General features: G+C 48.0%; 1 protein-coding gene across 1 annotated transcript; it reads left to right on the forward strand.

The window, feature by feature from the left end:
• The first annotated feature begins 13506 nt into the window (after positions 1–13506).
• WDR73 (WD repeat domain 73) lies at positions 13507–19320 on the forward strand. Its single transcript, XM_066568555.1, has 8 exons — positions 13507–13571; positions 13647–13714; positions 14082–14170; positions 14790–14878; positions 15961–16028; positions 16694–16867; positions 17959–18333; positions 18920–19320. Exons 1-8 carry the CDS (start codon positions 13531–13533, stop codon positions 19156–19158), a joined length of 1143 nt encoding a protein of 380 aa, XP_066424652.1. The 5' UTR covers positions 13507–13530; the 3' UTR covers positions 19159–19320.
• Positions 19321–20665: the final 1345 nt, after the last annotated feature.

Genomic DNA, 20665 nt, shown 5'->3' on the forward strand with positions numbered 1-20665 from the left:
CACTTCCAGGCATGGGGCAGTCACAGCTTCTTTGGGCAACCTGTGCCAGGGCTTCATCACCCTCACAGGGAAAAATTTCTGCCCAGTATCCCATCTAACCCTTCCCTCTGGCAGTGTGAAGCCATTCCCCCTTGTCCTGTCACTCCATGCCCATGTCCAAAGTCTCTCTCCAGCTCGCTTGCAGCCCCTTTAGGCACTGGCAGGGGCTCTAAGGTCCCCCTGGAGCCTTCTCTTCTCCAGGCTGAACACCCCCAGCTCTTCTTGCCTGGTTCCAGAGCAGAGGGACTCCAGCCCTCTGACCATCCTCTGGCCTCTGGATTCATTCCAGCAGCCCCCTGTCCTTCTTGTGCTGGGGGCCCTGGAGCTGGAGGCAGCTCTGCAAGCTGGGGTCTTCCAGGTGTGCAAGTGCATGAGGCTGCAGACCACGGTCAGCACATCAAGACAAGGACTGGGACAGGGCAGGTGTAGTGCACTCCCCCCTGGCCTGGACTCTACATGTGGGGGCCAGAGAAGTGGCAAAGGGAAAGCCTGCGGCACTCCCCTGGAGGGACAATCCCTGAGCTATAACCCTAAAGCACTCAGGGAGAGCAAGAGAATTGCCTCCAGAGTCCTTTGTATAAAGAGAGAATATAAGGGAGAGGGAGTGAGGGGGAGAAACAGAGGGATAGAGAGGAGCCCCTGGAGTCAGAGATCAATCCTCATGGAGGTAATGATCAATGCTCAATTTATTGCAAATCTGAGGGTACATTTATGCATACAATGCAGGGTTCAGCGACGTGAGAACACATTTGATTGGCTACAAAGTACTATGTATAAGACAAAAAGCTAACAGCCACGTAGCACAGCTTGGCAAAAGTGTCAACAGAACATCTTGCCCCATATCTTCATGTCTTCAAAACATGCTGCTTCACATCCCTTTTCCTTGGGTACATCTTGGCAAACTTCGTTATATTGTTTGCTCAAGGGCAGCATGTCTCTGCTATCAGGCACATATGCAGGGCTGCGCAGCTTGCTTCTACCCGGTGCCTGCTCAAAATGCTCTCTACGTTTGTATAAGTGTGTGTTGATTTCCTCTACCCCATTGGCCCTTCCCCTTTGCTCTGCCTCTGTGCCCTCATCCCATTCACTCCTGTGTTCTGTCCCACCCCTCAAGATCCCTCTATAAAGCCCTGCTTCCCCTACCTGAGCAGTTCTTTTCTCCCTGGATCCCTGAAAGGAAGAAGCTCAATAAAGGCTCTCCTTGGGACCTCACACAAAGACCCCATCTCTTCTTCTGCATCACCTGGATCGCAGAAGAACTGAGCTAACCCAGCATGAGCACAGACACATCTGTGCCCCCCGAGGTGATCTTTTCCAAGACTCCTCTTCAGGAAGGTTGCAGCACTCTGAACCCACAGCACTGCAGGCCTTGGCTGCCAGGTGCCAGAATGCTGTCAGTCACATTAATTGTGACTGCTAGGAAGATTAATCCAAAAACAACAGAGGTTTATGTCCAAAAAGGAGACAGAGGAATGCTCTCTGGCTTTATTCGAATAAAGGGAGAGGCCATGGGGCATTTCTCTGGGATCTCTCAAATTTTTGAAGGATGCAGCCTCCTTTTTATCCCAATTTCCTGGGAACATTTCCCTTCTCTCTTTCCCCACTGGCTGAGGTACTTGAGAGGTACAGACTTCCTGATACACCTGATAGTGAAGATTTCCCTCTAATGTATAACCCTCCCTTTTAATTTTTAATTCTTATGGAATTTAGGGGTTTTCTTTCCCATTGTTTCTTTCATCTTTCAATGTCTAATTTCATTTATCAGCAAACCTAAAGTTTATTTGTTAAAGCAAATATCTTTTTCCATTCATCAATCAGTGGAATCCTTCCCATTGTTTCTTTTATCTACCAGTGCTAGTTTTACCTACCAGCAGACCCACAGCTTGTTTGTAAAGACAAATTTGCTATTCCTCTCAGCATAGAGCAAGAATATTTTCATCTGCTTCTTTCATTAGTTCTTACATGTATATGCTGATAAGTCTTTTGTCCCAGTAATATCTTATGTGAGGGAAAAAATGTAACCGTTTAATGAGTCCATGTACTAATCAGCACATATTTGTCATGTAAATTGTTACAAGAATTCAATTTTCCCTTTCAGAGTCCTCTCTTGTATTTTTCAACTCATGAACACACACAGAGGGCACAGCTCATTTCTGATTTTGATACAGCTGTCTGTAATGGAATAATTTCCATCTCATTTTTAACTTTATTCAGTTTCATATATACAAGCCACTGAGGTTGTTTGTTTGTTTGTTTTTAAGATATAATAATTTATATATATGGTTCACAACTTGAGATTTCAGTTAAACCTTTGTGATAGGATGAGGCCGGGTTGGACAGGGCTTGCAGCAATCTAGGCTAATGGAAGGGGTCCCTGCCCATGGCAGCAGGGATGGAATGAGATGATCTTTAAGGTGCCTTCCAACCTTAGCCCTTCCATGATCCTTTGTTCAATCAGTTATTTCACTCACTTCCTTTTTTAGGACCTAAGAGCATGTTTCTGGTTTGGGATGGGTTTTTTTCTGTTCCTTTTTCCTTCATTTTGGGGGAAGGAAACTTTCTGCATAGTAAAATAACTCAGAAATATTGAACATTTATTTTTTCAAATTCAATGTATTATTTTGTCAAATCTAAAAAAAACTTTTGAATAATTCTGTTTTTTGGATAGCAAAATCTTTTTTGAAAGAATTTTGAGTAATTATATTTTACTGAATATCCTATAAGGACATCCTTCTCTTTTAAGCAGAGAAGAGGCCTGTGATAGCTAGCAGGATGCATTGCTTGCACACTTGGCCTGTGAGTACCTGCCTGGCTACTCCCAGAGGAGAAATGAATGATGGTTGGATTTTTTGCCAGGAAAGGATCTCCTTGTTACCCAAACCCCTTCTTTACAGCTGTAATTTAGGTGAGGCTTAACATTATTAAGGCAAAGTTGTTCTGCATTTCTTTAATGTTTAAATATTCCTGCTGCTAATTTTTTTACCATTAGAAGGGAAAAGAAAAGGTCTGTGCTCTTCTTTTGAGGCAACCAACCAAAGCTGGAGTTTATTTGTTGTACATTCAAACAAATTTGAGGTGTAGTCTCAGGAATAAGACTAACTTCTTCCCTTTAACCCTCACAGAAGACCAAATTCCAGACAAGCCAGTGACCTACTTAAGGATGACTTTCCTGCTTGTATACAGCAGGGAAAAGATTCCTAAGGAAAACAGAGGTGCTGAGTTCCACCAGAAGGGAAGGAGTTGATCAGTAGTGGTTTTAGTAGAGTTCTCCTTTCAGGAGACATGGATTTCAGAGCACCAAATAGAAACATTAATTCCAAAAAATAACTAATTTGCATGGCAAAAGCTTGAAAATCTCTTTCCTTCACTCTCCTGCAGCACAGAGGAGATGTATTTGGGTCTCCCAGACCCCAAGTTATTCACTGCACACATCAAATATCTATTCTTCCAAGGTCTTGTCCACATTGTGATCTGGGCAGGACAATAACAGAGTTTCTGACTCGTAGGAGCTGGGGAAATGGTGTGACATTTCTGTACCAGTTCAGAATAGTTGTGCAGGGTCAGTCCACGAGTCCACCCAGCCCCAGTCCCCCACCAGTCTCAGGCAGGTATCTCAAGAAGAATATGAATAGACTAGGAATATAGGGTACTTTCTACCCAGACTGACACTACCTTCAATTATTCTCAACTCCTAATCACTCAGTTCCTAATGGAGAAGTGTTTTCTATGCATCTTGTAACCTGTTCAGTCTCCCCTTTGGCTTGTCTTGAACCTGGAATATAAGACCATTATTTTTATGCTAGTTGGAGGTTAGAGTTTTTTCCTTTTGTTTTCTTTCTCTTAGGAAAGTTTCTCCCTGTGAAAAATGCGTATTTTATGATTGGCTTTTCGCAAATATTAAATGAAATATTAAATAATAAATAAATATTAATATTAAATAAATAAATATTAAAATGAATATTATATGTGTTGTGTTAGAAAGTTATGCTGTATTAGTTCTCTTAAGTAGTGGGTTAAATATAGTTTTAGGTTATAACATAAGGTTAAAATAGAAACTATGCTATGTAAGATACTTTTTTTCTAAAGAAAGGACTCGCAGAGAGATAGCAGCCACAGGACACCTAAATCTTTCAGAGAAAAAGAATTTATTGCTTCCTTATCAGGAGAAACGAACTTCTTCCCACCTCGGTTGGGCAGGATGATGCCATCAGGATTATGAGGAAGAAGATGACAGTGACCAGGCAGAATCCTTTGTTTGAATGGAATTTATGCATCATGTATGAGGTGTAGGAATACACAACAGGCTGTTGTTTTTAAGGGTTAATCCTCTGTTAACGGGTGTCCTTTTTGGGGCTTATGTTGCCCAGAAAACGGTACCCGGACTGTCTGTAACTCTTTGTTCTTATTGTCTCGTATTGTACTAATCCAAACTGTTCAAATTATTATTACTCTAATAGTATTACTATTTTTATAACCTTTTATTACTATTAAACTTTTAAAATTTTAAAAACAAGTGATTGGCGTTTTTCACATCCCATTTTGTTGCTAAGAGACAAAAAAGACCGGGTACCCAGGAGAGACAAAAGAAGTTGCCCCGGGAACAGTGCGGCTGGCTGCTCTCTTATGTGAGGGTTTTTCTCGGAGGAGCAGAGATACCTCGAGAATCGGGCGGGGAAAAGGGGGGGCTGGGGCAGCTGCTGGCTCTCCTTGCTCTCCCGGCTTGAGAGAAGGGCGGTCGGGCGCTGCTTGGGGGAACGAAGGGGGCGGAATTGGCCCAGCCCTGCCCGGTTGGTCACCTGCTGCCGTGGGCGAGCGCCATTGCACTGGGACCTCATTAACACCCTACCTCACCAAAAAAGCACTTTCACCACCTGCTGAGGTGGCTCAGGGAAAAACCCGGGATGCCGAGCCCTTTCTCCCTCCAGGGAGCTTCTCCCTGCCGTGTTCGAGAGCCGAGCCGCCGCTGCCCAGCACCCGCTGTGGGTTTTTGCTGCGCTGAGGCCCTGCACCCCCTGCCTGCTGGGAGCTCCCAGCCACAGCTGCAGAGTTTCTGCTGCCTCTTGCTCGCTGCCCCGGCTAAGCCCACCCTGCCATTCCAGCCTGCTGCTTTCCAGGTTCCTGCCACAGCTCCTTTCGCCATCCAGAGGGGGCAGCGGATCAGCTGTGCCTGGGGGTTCGTGAGGGAAGCTCCGTCTCCATCCCCTCCTGCCGACACGGCCCAGCCCGCGCCGCAGCGCCCCCTGCAGCCAGGGGGAGTCACTGCACTGCCCCGCCCGGCTGGGACCCTGTCCTTGTTTAGGGCAAATTTGGGAGAAAACCTCCAAAAGGGGGCCCCTCCAGAAAGCAAACCCACACGGCACCGCCCCACCAACCGGTTCGGGAAGGATTCCTCGGAGAGAAGTGGAAAGAACCTGTTTATTTAACAGGCAAAGCACCCCCCAGCGCTCAAAATGAACAATACCGGATGGCACCACTCGGTCACCGCTCTGAAAAAGATGACAACTTCAGAAAGTCTCTCTTGAGGGTGGTCGCTCTGTTATCAGTCTGCTGCAGGCCACAAGGTGCAAACTCTCGGTGTTTCCCACGTCCCAGTCTGGAGCAGGTTCGAGTAGGTCAAAAAAAAGGGAAAGGAGAAACAGACCAGGAAAAAATTTGGACTGCTTAGCTAGTAACTAACGAGCAGAAGCAAAAAAGCGAGAGCAAAGCAGAAGCAAGAACAAGAGCAAAGCGAAAAGCAAAGCAAAAAGCAAAAGCAGCACTATGTACTGCCCGATCTGTGCATCCTGCCAGCTGTGGGGGAGCAGGCTGATAGCAAAACCAAAACAAAACTTTCACTCTTCAGAGCCAGTCTTGAAAGCACAGAACATAATATCCAGCATAAACAGAACACACAAATGGGGATACAAGCATCATAACGTCACCCTAGGACAGACCAGAACTGCACCGAAGTGGAAAGTGCCGCAGCCGAGAGAACGCTGCTGCTGGGTCTCTGCTTTTGTTGTTGTTGATTGCTGTTTTCGCTGTTTGCCTGTTATACATACTAGTAAAGAACTGTTATTCCTTTTCCTATATCTTTGCCTGAAAGCCCCTTAATTTCCCTTCAGAGGGAAGGGTGTCATATTCTCCATTTCAAGGGAAGTTCCCACCTCCCTTGGCAGACACCTGTCTTTCAAGCCAAGACATAACAATAGCTTAAAATGATAATATAAATGTTATCTACTTTGCAATCAGAATTTTTCTCCCTTGGCAGACACCTGTCTTTCAAATCAAGACGTGCTTGTTTGGAGAAAGAAAATTCTTGGATAAAATTAAATAATTGAATGAATGACTGAAGAGACTCAGCCCGCTGTTTCACACTACTTGTATGCAGTCAATGTCCTTTCATAGCATCTGTCATGGAATCATTTCATTAATATAAATCTGCCTCTTTCTGCAGATTTGTAGGAATAGGACGTATGTCAGGGCAGTTCTTATGAACAACTGTAGTGAGAAAAAAGCTCGATGGCAAAGGGCTGAGTCAAAAACACCTAAGTATCCTTTGCCTGGGAGAGCGAACAAAGTGTCAATTTGTCCCTCAAAAGCAGTCTCAGAAGTCAAGCACCATTCCTGGGTCAGCAGTACAGAGATTATCTTGGTTTTCACCCATGACTGTCTTCACAGATCCTGCTCTGGCTACCCTCAGCTCTTCACAGCAGTGTTTGTTGCTCACTTGTACCATTTTTCTTCCTTGTTCCCTCAAATACTGTGAAAACCAACTTCCACAACACAACACTTCATCCTTCCTTGCATCCATCATTAGTACTGAATTTAAATTAGGTGTATATTAAAAAGGCATGCTCAGCTCTGTCACTCTGTTTTCATTACAAATGCAAAGGAAATGGCACATTTTGTACCACACAGGCTGCACTTAGTCTTATATAAACGCTACTTTTCAGACATTAACATTGGCAAAACTTTTTCACAGGTGGATCTTTTTTTCTGACATCACTTCCAAGGTACCTGCCCCCTCCCAGACAAGTATTATTGTAGATGACCAGATCTATGTGGGTGTTAGTGTGAATGCTGCAGCAGAATAGTGGGAAGATTGGCTACCATCTGTCCTTTATTATTGCTGAGGGCCAGTAAGAAAAGTTACTGTTAGTCTGTCAAGCTGTAATTGGAAGGATCTGAGGTCAGCTTTCCTTCTTCTTGGTCAACAAATGTTATGTTCTTGGCATCAGTGTTCTCAAGGTCATTGGAGCAATGCTAGCTCTTTTTGCTCTCTCCTGGAGAGAAGGGTTCTAACCCCAAACTAACATGCAACAAGAGTCAGGCTCACTTCTGCAGCACCTCAAGGCACGCCAGAGGCACAGGCTGAGTGCACACCCGCAAGCAGCACGACCCAAAATCAGGGCAGCTCTCCTGGGGGAAGTCTTCCCTCTGCTCTGGGGATATTCAGGCTCTTTGACAACTCCTCTGTATTGGGTTTGTGTGGCCAGGTTTTGATAGCAGGGAGGCTACAGGGGTGGCTTCTGTGAAAAGATGCCAGAAACTTCCTCCATGTCTGGCAGAGCCAATGACAGGCAGCTCCAAGGAAGATCCATTGCTGGCCAAGGCCGAGCCCATCAGCCACACTGGGAGCACCTCTCAGACAAAGCATTCAGGAAAGTAAAGAATACTGGGCAACTTCAGCTGGACAGAGTGAGAATATGTGAGTGCAACAGCATGCAGTGTCCAAGATCAGTGCAGAAGGAGGGGCAGGAGGTGCCAGAGCTGAGATTCCCCGGCAGCTGATAGTTCAGCCCATGGGGAGGCAGCTGTGCCCTGCAGCTCATGGAGGGCATGGGAGAGCAGAGATCCACCTGCAGCAGCTGCAGGACTCCATGCCAGTCAAACTGAGCCTTGACTGAACTCAGGAAGAGTGGAAGAAGACAGGAATACAGGGAAAGTGTTTTAAGATTTGGGGTTTTTTCCTCATTATCCTACTCTGATTTGATTGATAATAAATTAATCCAATTTCCCCGAATCAAGTCTGTTTTGCCTGAAACGGTAATGACTGAGTGATCTCTCTCTGCCCTTATCTTGACCCATCAGACTTCTGGTAGATTTTTCTCTGCCCTGCCCTGCTGGGGAGGGGAGTGACAGAGTGGTTTTATGGGCCACACCCTCACTGCACCTCGTGAGAAGTTTTTAGCTGTTACAGACCATGAATGAGAAACAAGGAACGCAGGAGCTGAATAGTCCAGCCTGGACAGGGAAAATAAATGTGTAACTGAGGGAGTCATGAGCTTATCTTGCAGGAAAACCTGTAATTTTGAAACTGAAGGTGACAATTTCATTTTGAACATACTTGTGAATTTTGTCACAATAGAAACAGAACGTTTACAAGAGCACAGTTGCTCTGCAGTTAATAAAGAGTATAAAAGTGTTTTCCAGCTTTGAGGTGAAAATGGCTTGAGAAATGCAAAAAGCACTCCTTTTAAGCTGCAAAAAAACAACTACAACCATATTTCACCTTCTATGTGCTGTCCTCTCTTCCCTGCTGCCTTTGTAGCACTTTCTAACATGACCATGACCTCAGTGATAAATTGGGAATTCCCACTGCCAAGATAGCAAACACCAACAGATCAGTACAAGCCACAGCCCACGGCAGCTGGTGACCAGGGCCATCAGACTGTCACCTTTGCACCCAACAGGTTGAACATTACTAGAGTGGCAGCTAAAGTAAAGTAACAAATTTATCTTAGGAGATGGATTTCACCCAGCCTCTCTCTGTTGTGCTATTATTCCCCAGACAAACACAAGCCCACGTCAGGATTTATTTTTTACCCTATAAAGGACATGTTTTCTTTTAGGTGTGTGACCAAAAGGATTGTCACTGTGATTTTGGATGGGCCCCTCTAGACCACAGGCTGGAAGAGTTTGAAGGCAGTGCTGACAGTGGAGCATCTCCTCCTTTGCAGAGTCAGCACAATTTGGTGGGACCTCTCTGCTCATCATGCTGCCTGCCTCAGCTTCATTTTTCCAACAAGTTCCCCATCTATACTTCTGGACCACTTTAGGCTTTATTCAGGTATCTCTTTGTCCCTTGCTTTTGGCCATGTCAGGTTTGATAGCGGGGAGGCTGCTGTGAGACCTGTATTTGCTCTTCTCTTCCCTTTTATATCATTCCAGTTGTGCCTTTCTTGCCTGACTATCAGACTGCTCTCCCAGCAGCAGATCAATTCAATTAAGCACAGAGGCCAAGCAGTTAGCAAATAGTTAATTAAGAAGGTTTATGAGGCATTGTTCTGAATTCATCAAAACCCTCTTGGGAAAATCCTCTTCTTCTCTTTACATGGATATGCAGCTGAGCTCCAATCCTGAGAGAACAGGACATACAGAGATATTCTGCTGCCTTCCTATACATTAGGTGTTTTAAGTCACTCAGCAGTGCTCCACAAACCCATTGCACACAACAGCTGACATCCTTCCACCTCTTCCTCAACCCTCTGCTTATTTGTCTACTGACAAAGAGCTTTTAGACCTTTCTGCAGTTTACTTGCTCAGGCAGGAAGAGGCCCCATGGCACTGCAGAATGACAACTGTTTTGGGCAGGTAACAGGTTTGTAGATCAAATCAATCATTCTTCAATTATCAACCCATGGTGACATTTCACCTCTCTGTTCCCTTGGGAGGGAATCCAAGTGGCATTCCTTTGATTTCCACTCTATCACTCACTGAAAAATGTAAACAAATGTTGAAAAAAAAAACTTTAAAATAGTGTGTGAAGGATAAATTCTCTCTTATCCTCTTATCGTTTTATGCATTTTTTGCAGGTCAAATGGGTTTATAAGCTTAACTGAAAGAATATGGAAATGTGGCTGTAGACCAGAAGAATGTTCAAAATCCCAGACTAGGAAATGAACTGTTAAGGAATATATTTAGAACAGGTAGCTCAATGTGCAAGCTGCAGGTAGAGTTCTGCATGGTGAGAAATGGCAGGAAAAGGCCTCAGAAGTGAGGCCAGAGGCCAGTGAGCAGCCACTCAGAGACACATCGGGATACAATGACTCCAAAGACCAGACTATTACACATAGGATGGAAAAAACTTCAGCTATTAAAAAAAAAAAAAAAAAGTAAATGAGAAAATGCTTTAAGGTTCTGTGGTCTTCAGGAAGTAGAATCACAGAATCACAAGATGGTTTGGCTTGGAACAGACCTCAAAGATCATCTCATTCCAAATTCCCTGCCATGGGCAGGGACACCTTCCACTAGACCAGGTTGCTCCAACCCCATCCACCCTGGCCTTGAACACTTCTAGGGATGGGGCAGCCACAGCTTCTCCAGGCAACCTGTGCCAGGGCCTCGCCACCCTCACAGCCAAGAATTTCTTCCCGAGATCCCATCTAACCCTGCTCCCTGGTAATGTGAAGCTGTTACCCCTTATCCTGTCACTACGTGACCTTGTAAATAGTCTCTCTCCATCTTTCCTGTAGGCTCCCTCTAGGTACTGAAAGGGGCCCTAAGGTTTCCCTGGAGCCTTCTCATCTCCAGGCTGAACACTCCAAATTCCTTCAGCCTTTACTCACAGCAGAGGTGCTCCAACCCTCTAATCATCTCCATGACCTCCTCTAGACTTGCTCCATCAGGTCCATGTCCTTCCTGTGCTGGGACCCCAGAGCTGGATGAAGCTCTGCAGGTGAGTCTCACCTGAGTGGTGTAGAGGGGCAGAATTCCCCCCTTCCTTACTGCCCACAGGGCTTTGGATGCAGCCCAGCACACAGAATTTTCTGGGCTCCCTCCCAGTGCACACAGCCAGGGCCTCTCACCCACCACCCCAAGTCCTTCTCAGCAGGGCTGCTCTCAAAACCATTCCTCCTCCCTGGAGTTGTGCTTGGACTCGACTCAGATGCAGCACCTTGCACTTGGTCTTGTTAAACCTCATGAGATTCCCATGAGCCAGTTCTCGAGATGTCCAGGTCCCTCTGACTGACATCCCCCCTTTCACCTGCACCACTCAGCTTGGTGTCATTGCCAACTGGCCAAGGGTGCAATCGATCCCTTCGTCTGTGTCATTAATGAAGATATGAAATAACTCTGGTCCCAGTACAGGCCCCTGAGGGACACCACTGGTCACTGATCAGCACCCTCTGGATGTGACCATGCAACCCATTCCCTATCCATCTCACAGCCCTGTTGTATCTGCAGAGAATTCTAGTACTTAATGCACTGCAATTAAGGGATAAAATTACTCTGCTTGTGTAGCAGACACTGTACATTAGGTTTTGTTCTAGCAAAAGGGTGGCACTATGTCCATCCAAACCTCAGCTGTGCCAAAGCAAGGTGAAATATTTAGGCTTTATTTTGGGGAAGAGGCAACAAATGATAAATCCAGAAAGAATAGAGGCAATAATTGAGCTCCCATGTCTGGTCACAAAAAGCAGGTACGAGGTTTTATCAGAGATGTGGTGTTTTGTTGACTGTGGATTCCAAGGTTGGGGGAATTGCCTAAGTTTCTAACTAAAGCAGCCAAGAATGGAGAGACAGAGAAGAGCTGGCCACACCTGGACCCAGGTGCAGCGGGAGTACCAGACTGCATTAAGTTGGTGTCAGCACAGCAACTCTAACACCAGAACAAGCATAAGATGATTTAAGAAGATGCATAACCCTAAATCCAGCGAGCCCATTACCTCTACCTGGTGATGGAGAACATTCCAGTGTGAACAAGGGATGCACATTTCAAATAACCCCGAGACTGATTTAACTGATCTTCCCACCCATTACCCAGGCACAGTTCTATTTGCAGATGGCTCATCCTATTCCCTGCAAGGACATCTCATTCCAAGCCCCCTTCCCCTAGACCAGGCTACTCCAAGCTGCTTTCAGGGATGGGGCAGCCACAGCTCCTCTGGGTAGTCTGTGCCTTTTGTCCTGCTCTTTCTGAATATTTCTCTCTCCAGTTTATATCTCTTTATCCTATGTGATAGTCTTCAGAACAGATAAAATCCTGCTTTCCCCTTAACACAGTGATCCATGGGATCTCAACTAAGAGACAGAATTTAACTCACTTCAAATTTCTTTGTAATTTTCTTGTAATTTTACATATTTACATCAGAGAACAGGTGACTCATCTGCATTCAGTTGAAGGTACCTAATGCTTGTTTTTTGAAAGATGCCATTGGCACACAGAACTATCAAATGGTTTGGGTTGAAAGGGACCTTAGAGTTTATCTTGTTCCAAACCCCTGCTATGGAAGGGGCAAGGAATTTCATACATGAAGCATTGAAGATTCCACTAGATGGAGAGCTGGATATGACCTGGCAAATGAGAGATGTGACTGTACCCGTGTTTCTGGCTGGGGCTGCTGACAGAGAACATCCTGCAGTTGTTTGATTATAGGCTTGTGTCATGTCTGCAAAAGAAAACAGACCAAAAAGAAGAGGAACAAAATGGAGAGAGCCTGGAGCAATAGAACAAGGGGGAAAACAGGTTTTATGTTTAGGAGTAAAACATCCAGTTCTGGGACCCCAAACAAGAGGACATGCAGCTGGTGTGGCAAGCCCAGGAAAGCCATGGAGATGCTTCAAGGTGTGAAAAATGCCAATCACTTGTTTTTAAAAATTTAAAAGTTTAGTAGTAATAACATGATTATAAAAATAGCAATATAGTTAGAGTAATAAAAAAATTGGACAATTTGGATTATGATAATAGAAACAAGAGTTACAGACGTCCAGGTACCTTTTTCTGGGCAGCATAAGCCCAAAAAAGGACACACATTAACAGAGGATTAACCCTTAAAAACAACAGCCCTTTGCATATTCATACACCTCATACATGATGCATAAATTCCATTCAAACACAGGATTCTGTCTGGTCAGTGTCAAATTCTTCCTCTGAATCCCGACGGCGCCTTCAGGGCTGAGCGAGGCAGGAAGAAGTTCATTTCTCCTGATAATGGAGCAATAAATTCTCTTTCTCTGAAAGATTTAGGTGTCCTGTGAGTGCTATCTGGTGCGAGTCCTTTCTTTAGAAAAAAAGTATCCTACATAGCATATTTTCTATTTTAACATTATGTTATAACCTAAAACTATATTTAACATACTACTTAAGAGAATTAATACAACATAACTTTCTAACATAACACATATAATATTCATTTTAATAGTTGCGAAAAGCCCATCATAAAATACGCATTTTTCACACGTCCCACTGTCAGGGGACAGGATTAGATGGGATATTGGGCAGCAATTCTTGGCTGTGAGGGTGGTGAGGCCCTGGCACAGGTTGCCCAGAGAAGCTGTGGCTGCCCCGTCCCTGGAAGTGTTCAAGGCCAGGCTGGATGGGGCTTGGAGCAATTTGGTCTAGTGGAAGGTGTCCCTGCCCATGCCAGAGGAAGGGAGCCAGATAAGCCTTGACATCCCCACCTCCTGCGGCTACCGCACCGCCATATGCCGCCCTCAGCCTCCATGACGTCACTGCCGCGCGTCGGCAGGTGACGTCATGGGCGCGCCGTGCTGGCGGGCGTTGCCATGGAGGCGGCGGACGAGTGGCTGCTGCAGTCGCTGCGACTGTGAGGGACCCCCGGCCCCCGCCCCCCGGCCCCGAGCGGGGCACCGCCGGCCTCACAGCCGCCCTTTCCCCGCAGGTACAGCGACCTGCACACCTTCGAGCTCCAGGCGCCCACCCGCCTCATCGAATGGGCCCGCGGGAACCGTGAGTGCGAGGCGGGGAGCGCTGAGGGGAGGAGAGGGGCCAGGCTGGAGGCTGGCGGGGTGCGGGGCCCGTGGCTAGCCGGAGGAAAGGAGGAGGCCCAGGGGCCGGGCCGGGGCCCGTGTGGCGGGAGAAGGGGGAAAGGAGGCTCTGGGCTTGGGCCAGTCTGGGGTCCCGAAGGGCGGCCAAGGTGCAGGAGCCCAGAAGTGGGGCTGAGTGGCTGGAGCTGCTCCGGGCTCAGCCTGGGCTCCAGCTCAGGGCCTGGCGGTCCATGGACTGTGCGGTAACTCGGGTTTGTCTCAGGGAGGGTGGGCTGGGCAGGGGGGCAGCCCTCACCGTGTTCCTGGCTCTTCATGCCCACCCCACCAAGGTGTCTGTGTAGCCGGGTATGGACAGTGTGATGGGAACGAGATCCTGCAGCTGATCCCACCGCCAACGCTGCTGACAAAGGAGACCCAGGTGAGTGTTGCAGCCAGACCTCTCTGACCTCCTTGGCCTGATGTTTTCAGAGACCAAGCCAGGGCTTGGTGGCCTTCATGAGCTGGTACCTGTTGCTGTGACAAGGGCATGGCCAGGGATTGAGCAGCTTTGGTTGAAAGGAAAAGCACATAAGTCACCTGTTTGTCGTCCAGTCATGTTATCCTGCAGCTGCTCTGCAGGCAGCTTGGTTGTGGACACTTCATCTCCAGGTATGTGAATGAAAGCATTTCATGAGGAAAGAGAACAGATGAGGACAGTAAGCCAGCTGAAGAAGGGCCTTGCTGAGCAGCTCAGGCCTGGGGGACCTGCCTGGACATATTCTACTTACCCCTCACTGGGTAAGTAGAAAGCTCCTGAGCTGGATGTGCACAGATGGCAACACAGGCAGAGCTCTTGGCAGCAGCTTTCTCCAGATTTCTGTTCTCTCTGACTATTTTGGGATCCTTCAGTCCTATATCACCTGTTGAGAAAGCCAGCACTGGACAGAGAAGAGCTATACCAAGCAAGAGTTTGCCTTGTGTCTCTGTCATTTTTTGTGATAACTGAGCACAAGTTGTGCACCACTGTGTGAAGAAATGGCTTTGCCTTTGATTTCTAGGGCCTGTGTCCAGAGAGAGATTTCAAGGTAGAATGTGGTGGATTTTCAGAGCGCCCAGTGTGCAGCCTGAAATACGTGCCAGACACCAGGTATGACCACCAGGTCCTTCCCAGAGCAAGCTCCTTTTCCATGCCTGCTTCCCAACCCAGCTGGTCAATCCTGCCTGCTCTAAGACCAGTGTGAGTCTGGGCCAATTACATACCAAGAACTGCTGATGTTACTGCTCCCTACCCCACTTCTAAGCAGCTGGGGCCTGTAGAGTTTTCCTGCTCTACCTTCGCTTCCTTTGGCATTTGACACTGTTTGGAGCTGCTCAGCAGCAGAGTAGGACACTGGTGGCTGGTGCCACTGCTCTGCAAGACCCTGTGTGTGCAGGTTCAGGAGCTTTTTTCCTGCTCTGGATTTAGACCAAACAAATACTGCTGGCTGATCTCTTGTTCAGCATTTCTTCCTACACAAATCCCCACTGACTACTTTGGGGCTGTCTGGATCATTCTCAGTCTAGTCCTTCTGGAAAATGTGATAATTAAATCACGGAATCATTTAGGTGGGAAAAGCCCTCTGAGACCATTGGTTCCAAGCATTCCCCTATCACTGCCAAGCCCACCACTAACACATGTCCCCAAGTGCCACACACAACTTCTAATCCCTCGAGGGATGGCAACTCCACCCCTGCCCTGGGCAGCCTGTGCCAAGGCTGGACAACACTTTCAGGGAAGGAATTTTCCCAATATCCAACCTAAACATCCCCCGGTGCAACTCGAGGCCATTTCCTCTTGTCCTGTCCCTTGTTCCTTGGGAGCACCCAAGTTCCCTCCTGGCTGCACCCTCCTGTCAGGGAGTTGTAGAGAGCAAAAAGATGACCCCTGAGCCTTCTTTTCTTCAGGCTGAGAACCCCCCTACCCCCAGCTCCCTCAGCCACTACTCAGCAGATCCTCATAAAGCATCCTCATAAATGCTCTTGCCTGGGACTGTGTTTGCATGGGCTGTGTGGAGCATCCCTGCATGAGGAGTTCTGGGATTATGGTCCTTCCAGCCACCACTTTGCTCCAAGCAGAGGCAGGAGTTCCTGCTGACAGGAGCAGCAGACCAATTTGTCTCAGGCTGGGGAAAACAAGGCTGTTCTCTGCTCCTGAGGAGACTCTTTTGTGAGATTCTTCTGTTTCCTCAGCTTGCTGGTGACGAGTGGCCCACCCGACAGCTCCCTCCAGGTCTGGCAGGTGTCAGCAGAGGACTCTGGTAAGGATTTCTGAGCTCAAGTAGTTTCCCAATGCAGTTGTTGTTGCATCTCACATCTCTAGCTTCCCCTTCTTCCTGTGTGTCAAAAATGAGGAGAGGAGTGCCACTTCCTGTCCTGAGTGACCACACTTGTGTGGCACAGGCTGGAGAAGGGTACAAGATGAGGATCTACACCAGTTTTGGTGGTTTGGAGTTAACAGCACAAACCTCATCAGAGAATCAGTATGTTTAGGCCTATCCCAGTAGGCTTGTACTGCATGTAGCTGGCATGCTGTCCCCTTATAACCCCAATGGTTAGAAATGCAGCTCCATCCAGCCTTTTGGGATAGACTGTGATCCACCTTCTCTCAAAAAGAGAGAGGCTGCTACTGGGAAATACTTGTGAACCACCAGAAAGGAGGTGCAAAAGAAGGAGAAAACTTCTTCATTGATCATAAACATCTTGATTCACAAATTTTCATTCATTTTGCTCAGCATTTTGTCAGTCCTTGCTGGATGAGTTGGAAAAGGGTTTTACCCTGAAGAAGGGGTTAGGCATAATTAGATTTCTTACTGGTTTTGTAGGTCAGTTTTACCTTTGTGAGCTATTGTTGTGAAGCAGCTTAATTGGATGGATGACTTGATTCTCAATGTGTTTTACATCTCTTTCTATCTCTTCCTAATAGATGTTATTAAATCTGTAAGCACCATAGCAACAGAAAATGGCACTGGGCAGTCCTGGGCTAAAATTGCCACCATTTCAGCCAGAGCCCCATGGGTCCTTCATGGTTCAAGACTTGACAGAGTCCAAATTACAGAGGTCGAATCAAGGAAAAATGTCTACACAGCAGCTATTCAAGGCAAGTCTAATGTCTTACTTTTGGAAAGGTGGAGTTTGGGTAAAGCAATGCTAATTGCTTGAGTAGCAAACATTTCACTGAGCAGGTACTTTTGGACATGTGCAAGTAGTTATAAAGATATTTGGTACAAGTTGATTGTCTTGAGGAAAGAGGTGACAATGGTCAGGTCCATCTCCAGCTGCTTACTACTCGCATTACACTGATTTCTCACATTTCTGCTCCAAATCTGGGCACCACCTGAGTCCTGCAGATAGTTTCAGTGTGGAGAACTAGGTTCACAGAGGGGTGCTGTGTGTGCTGTCCCAAACAGGGGAGGTGACAGCCTGGTTACAACAGGTGGTGGGTGCAGGTCTGGTTTCCTTGGGGATCTGGGGACTCTGCCTTCACCTGTGCAGTGAGACTCAGTCCCCACAGAGCTCATCGCTGGGGAGGGAAGAGGGCATGTGTGTGTCCAGTGGCAGTATCAAAGCACTGAGGAAAAAGAAGGTCTGTTTGTCACTGTCCCTGTGCCAGAGGGACTCACGGAATCTTGGAGTGGTTTGGCTTGGAAGAGACATTTAAAGCACATCTCATTCCAACTCCCTGCCATAACCAGAGACATCTTCCACTAGATGAGGTAGCTCCAAGCCCCGACCATCTTGCAAGCATGAGGCAGCCACAGCTTCTCTGGACAGCCTTGTTAGGGCCTCACCACCCTCACAGACAAGAATTTCTGCCCAGTATCCCATTTAACCCTGCCCCCTGTCAGTGGGAAGCCATACCCCCACTGTCACTCCAGGCCCTTGTCTAGAGTCCCTCTCCAGCTCTCTTGGAGCTCTGTAGGCACTGGCAGGGGCTCCTTCTCTTCTCCAGGCTGAACACTCCAAGCTCTCCCAGCCTGTCACCAGGACAGATGGGCTGTAGCCCTCAGAGCCTCTCCATGGCCTCCTCTGGACTCATTCCAGCAGCTCCACTCTTTCTGATGCTGGAGGCCCTGGAGCTGGACACGTTACTCCTGAGCATCCATCCTGCTTTCTTTCTCAGGCAATACTGCAGCACAGAAATCCTGAAAGTGCTCCTCACTGGACCTGAGACTTGCCTCTGTTTTGCAGCTTCCCGAGGCAGCGAGGAGCTCGGCAGCCTGGCCTTCCTGGACTGCAACCTGCTGCTCCTGTGCTGTGCCACGGGCCGGCTGTGCCTGGTCGACACCCGACAGCCGCAGAGCCTCGTGGAGGCCGTGCCAGCGCCCTCAGCGCCGTGCAGCGAGCACTGGTGCATGGGCACCCGGCATGCAGCTCAGGGCTCCGAGCCCAGCTCCCAGCCCGTGGCTCGCCTCTCAAGCAGGGGGCTCCTGGCCCTGACAGACCTCAGGAAAACCTCGGAGTTCTTGGCTTTGGCAAAGGCCAGAGTCCCCTCTCCCGGCTCAGGTGCGGAGTTCCTGTGCGTCTCCTGGGCTCCTGCTCTGGAAGGCTACCTTGCCGTTTCAGGTAGGTGCTTAGGGCAGAGATCTCCTTTTCTGGGTGCTTTGTTGATTTATGTTTTTGTGAAGGATAGTTCACTCCACCTAAAACCCCCCAGTGACATGGTGGTTTTTTAGTGCTGCCCCTGGAGCCAGCAGAGATGCCAGCTAATTGTCCTCTGCAGCTGCCTCTTTCCAACAACTCCGGAAGGGGCCTGGGTGGGTTCTGGAAGATGCCTGCTGCCCTTCTGTGAGATCAAAGGCCCCAAGCTGATCACAAGCACTGCCTGATAGTGCCAGTCACAGCCTGGCTGCAGGCTACAGTGTTGATAATGCCAGCTGGGCAGCAAGGCTGCCTCTTGACCAGAGCCTTGCATGTTCACACCCATGAGTCCACAAACTTTGGGGATCTGGTCTGGGCTCTCCGCAGCAGCTGTTTCTTTGAGATACTCTTCTCAGAGGCAGAGCTGCTCTCTTCTCACAGGTTTCTAGTCTGGGCCATTTTTCCTTGTTCCTGCTGGGAGGTGATCCTGAGCCCAGCTGGACTAGACCAAAGCAGTTAATTTCTGCACTCTGTATTCCTTCCTTATCCTTTTAATTCCCTTTTATCCAAGGTTTTGATGGCACCGTGCATGTGTATGACACACAGAGCTGGGACAGCTCCGGCAAGGAAGCAGAGCCCATCTTCGTTCACAAAGGCCACATATTTGGTGGAGCAGGTGGCAGCAGGGACCCTCCCCTGGTCACTGTGCACACATGGCATCTGCAGAAACCCAGAACTTTGTTGTCAGCAGCGAGTGATGGTTCCTTGCACGTCTGGGACTGGGTTCAGCCCTGTGGGAAGTGTGGGTAGGTGGTGTTTTGGTGAGATGGGGCATTTCCTGCCTCTGCTGTAGTTTGCGTGGGCTGCAGTGTGTGTGTGTTTGCCTGCAGATACTGTTTGGAGACTGTTGCAGTGAGCAGAACAACTGTAAAATTTCTATTTTAATAATAGTAAAAATTTTTGCCTGTGTTACTTGTTCTCCTGTGTACCAGCCTTCAGATGAGAGCTGTGCTTGTGGTTCTGCCTGTGTTTCTGCTGCTGGCAGAAAACATCCTTCTCTTGTTTGATCATAGGCTTATGTCATGTCTGCAGCAAGGGAGACGAGCAAAAAGGAGAGACTTGACATGGGCCTGGAGTGACTGGAAAAGGGAGAATGGCTTCACACTGCCAGAGGGCAGGTCAGATGGGCTATTGGGAAGAAATTCTTCCCTGTGAGGGTGGGGAGGCCCTGGCACAGGTTGCTCAGAGAAGCTGCTGCTGCCTTATCCCAGGATATGCCCAAGGCCAGGCTGGATGGATCTTTCAGCAACCTGGTCTATTGGAAGGTGTCCCTGCCCGTGGCAGGGAGTTGGAACTGGATGAGCTTTGAGGGCCCTTCCAAACCAAACTATTCTCCAATTTCATGAAAAAAAAACCCAGGAATTTGAGGAAACAGGCTCTTCTGTGGGATATTTACCCACTGTATTCCAGGCCCAGAGCACCAAGTGGAAGCTGCACCCCCGAGGGGTGTTGACATTTATCACGTGCTCGTATTTCACGAGCAGTGACCTCCGCTCAGGAAGTTTCAGTGTGACCACTTGTGTTCCTGCTTGCAGCCTGCAAAAGGAACAGGAACTACCTTTCCAGCCACAGCCTACTCCTAACTCTGCCCCTCCCCCTCTAGATCCTGAAAGCACCTGGTCTGAGATGAGGCATTGGTGTCCTTTGGCTCTTTTCCCACCAGCTGCATGTTTAGATTTGATCAAACTGATGTGATTTCCTGAGCTGTGTTGCAGCTCGTGCAACACTCACACTTCTACCAAGGTGTTAATTGGGAGGAACAACCTGCCTGCATAAAGGCTCCCTTCTGCTTGGGTGTTGGCTGAGGTGAGGAGGGGTTGAAGACAGGTGAGATGGGGTTGAAATCTCTACTTCAAGAGCACCCGGGGAAACCTTACACTGGGAATGTGCTGTACTGACTCATTCTGTGCCATGACAACAGTTGTCTGCCTGGTAGCTGAGCCTAGAACCGGCCTCATTCTTCTCCCAGAACAAGCCATGTGAGCATTTCTGCTCGTCCCAAAACTCCACCTGGCCACATGTGAAGCAGGGGCAACGTGTCCTGCCCAAGGCTGGAGATGGTAATGTTTTGTCAGTTACTAAAGGCATGGATCTGTGTCACCCGCAATCAACAAAAGGAAAAGCCCGTTTGAGTCCTAGAGGAGCTGAGCTGTCCTGCAGGAGTGCCTGAGCATCCTTTGTGCTTCCAGGGGTCCACAACAAAACCAATCCAGCTGAGCTAGAGCTGAACTGGGGGAAATGGGTTCTGAACAAGAGC

Source organism: Molothrus aeneus, chromosome 2 (assembly GCF_037042795.1).
Source record: "Molothrus aeneus isolate 106 chromosome 2, BPBGC_Maene_1.0, whole genome shotgun sequence".
Lineage (NCBI taxonomy): Eukaryota > Metazoa > Chordata > Aves > Passeriformes > Icteridae > Molothrus > Molothrus aeneus.

Coding starts and splice junctions, on each gene's coding strand:
- WDR73 (XM_066568555.1), top strand. CDS start 13,531: ATGGAGGCGGCGGACGAGTGGCTGCTGCAGTCGCTGCGACT. Junction 16,029..16,693: donor GGTGTCAGCAGAGGACTCTG/GTAAGGATTTCT, acceptor TCTTCCTAATAG/ATGTTATTAAATCTGTAAGC. Junction 18,334..18,919: donor AGGCTACCTTGCCGTTTCAG/GTAGGTGCTTAG, acceptor CTTTTATCCAAG/GTTTTGATGGCACCGTGCAT.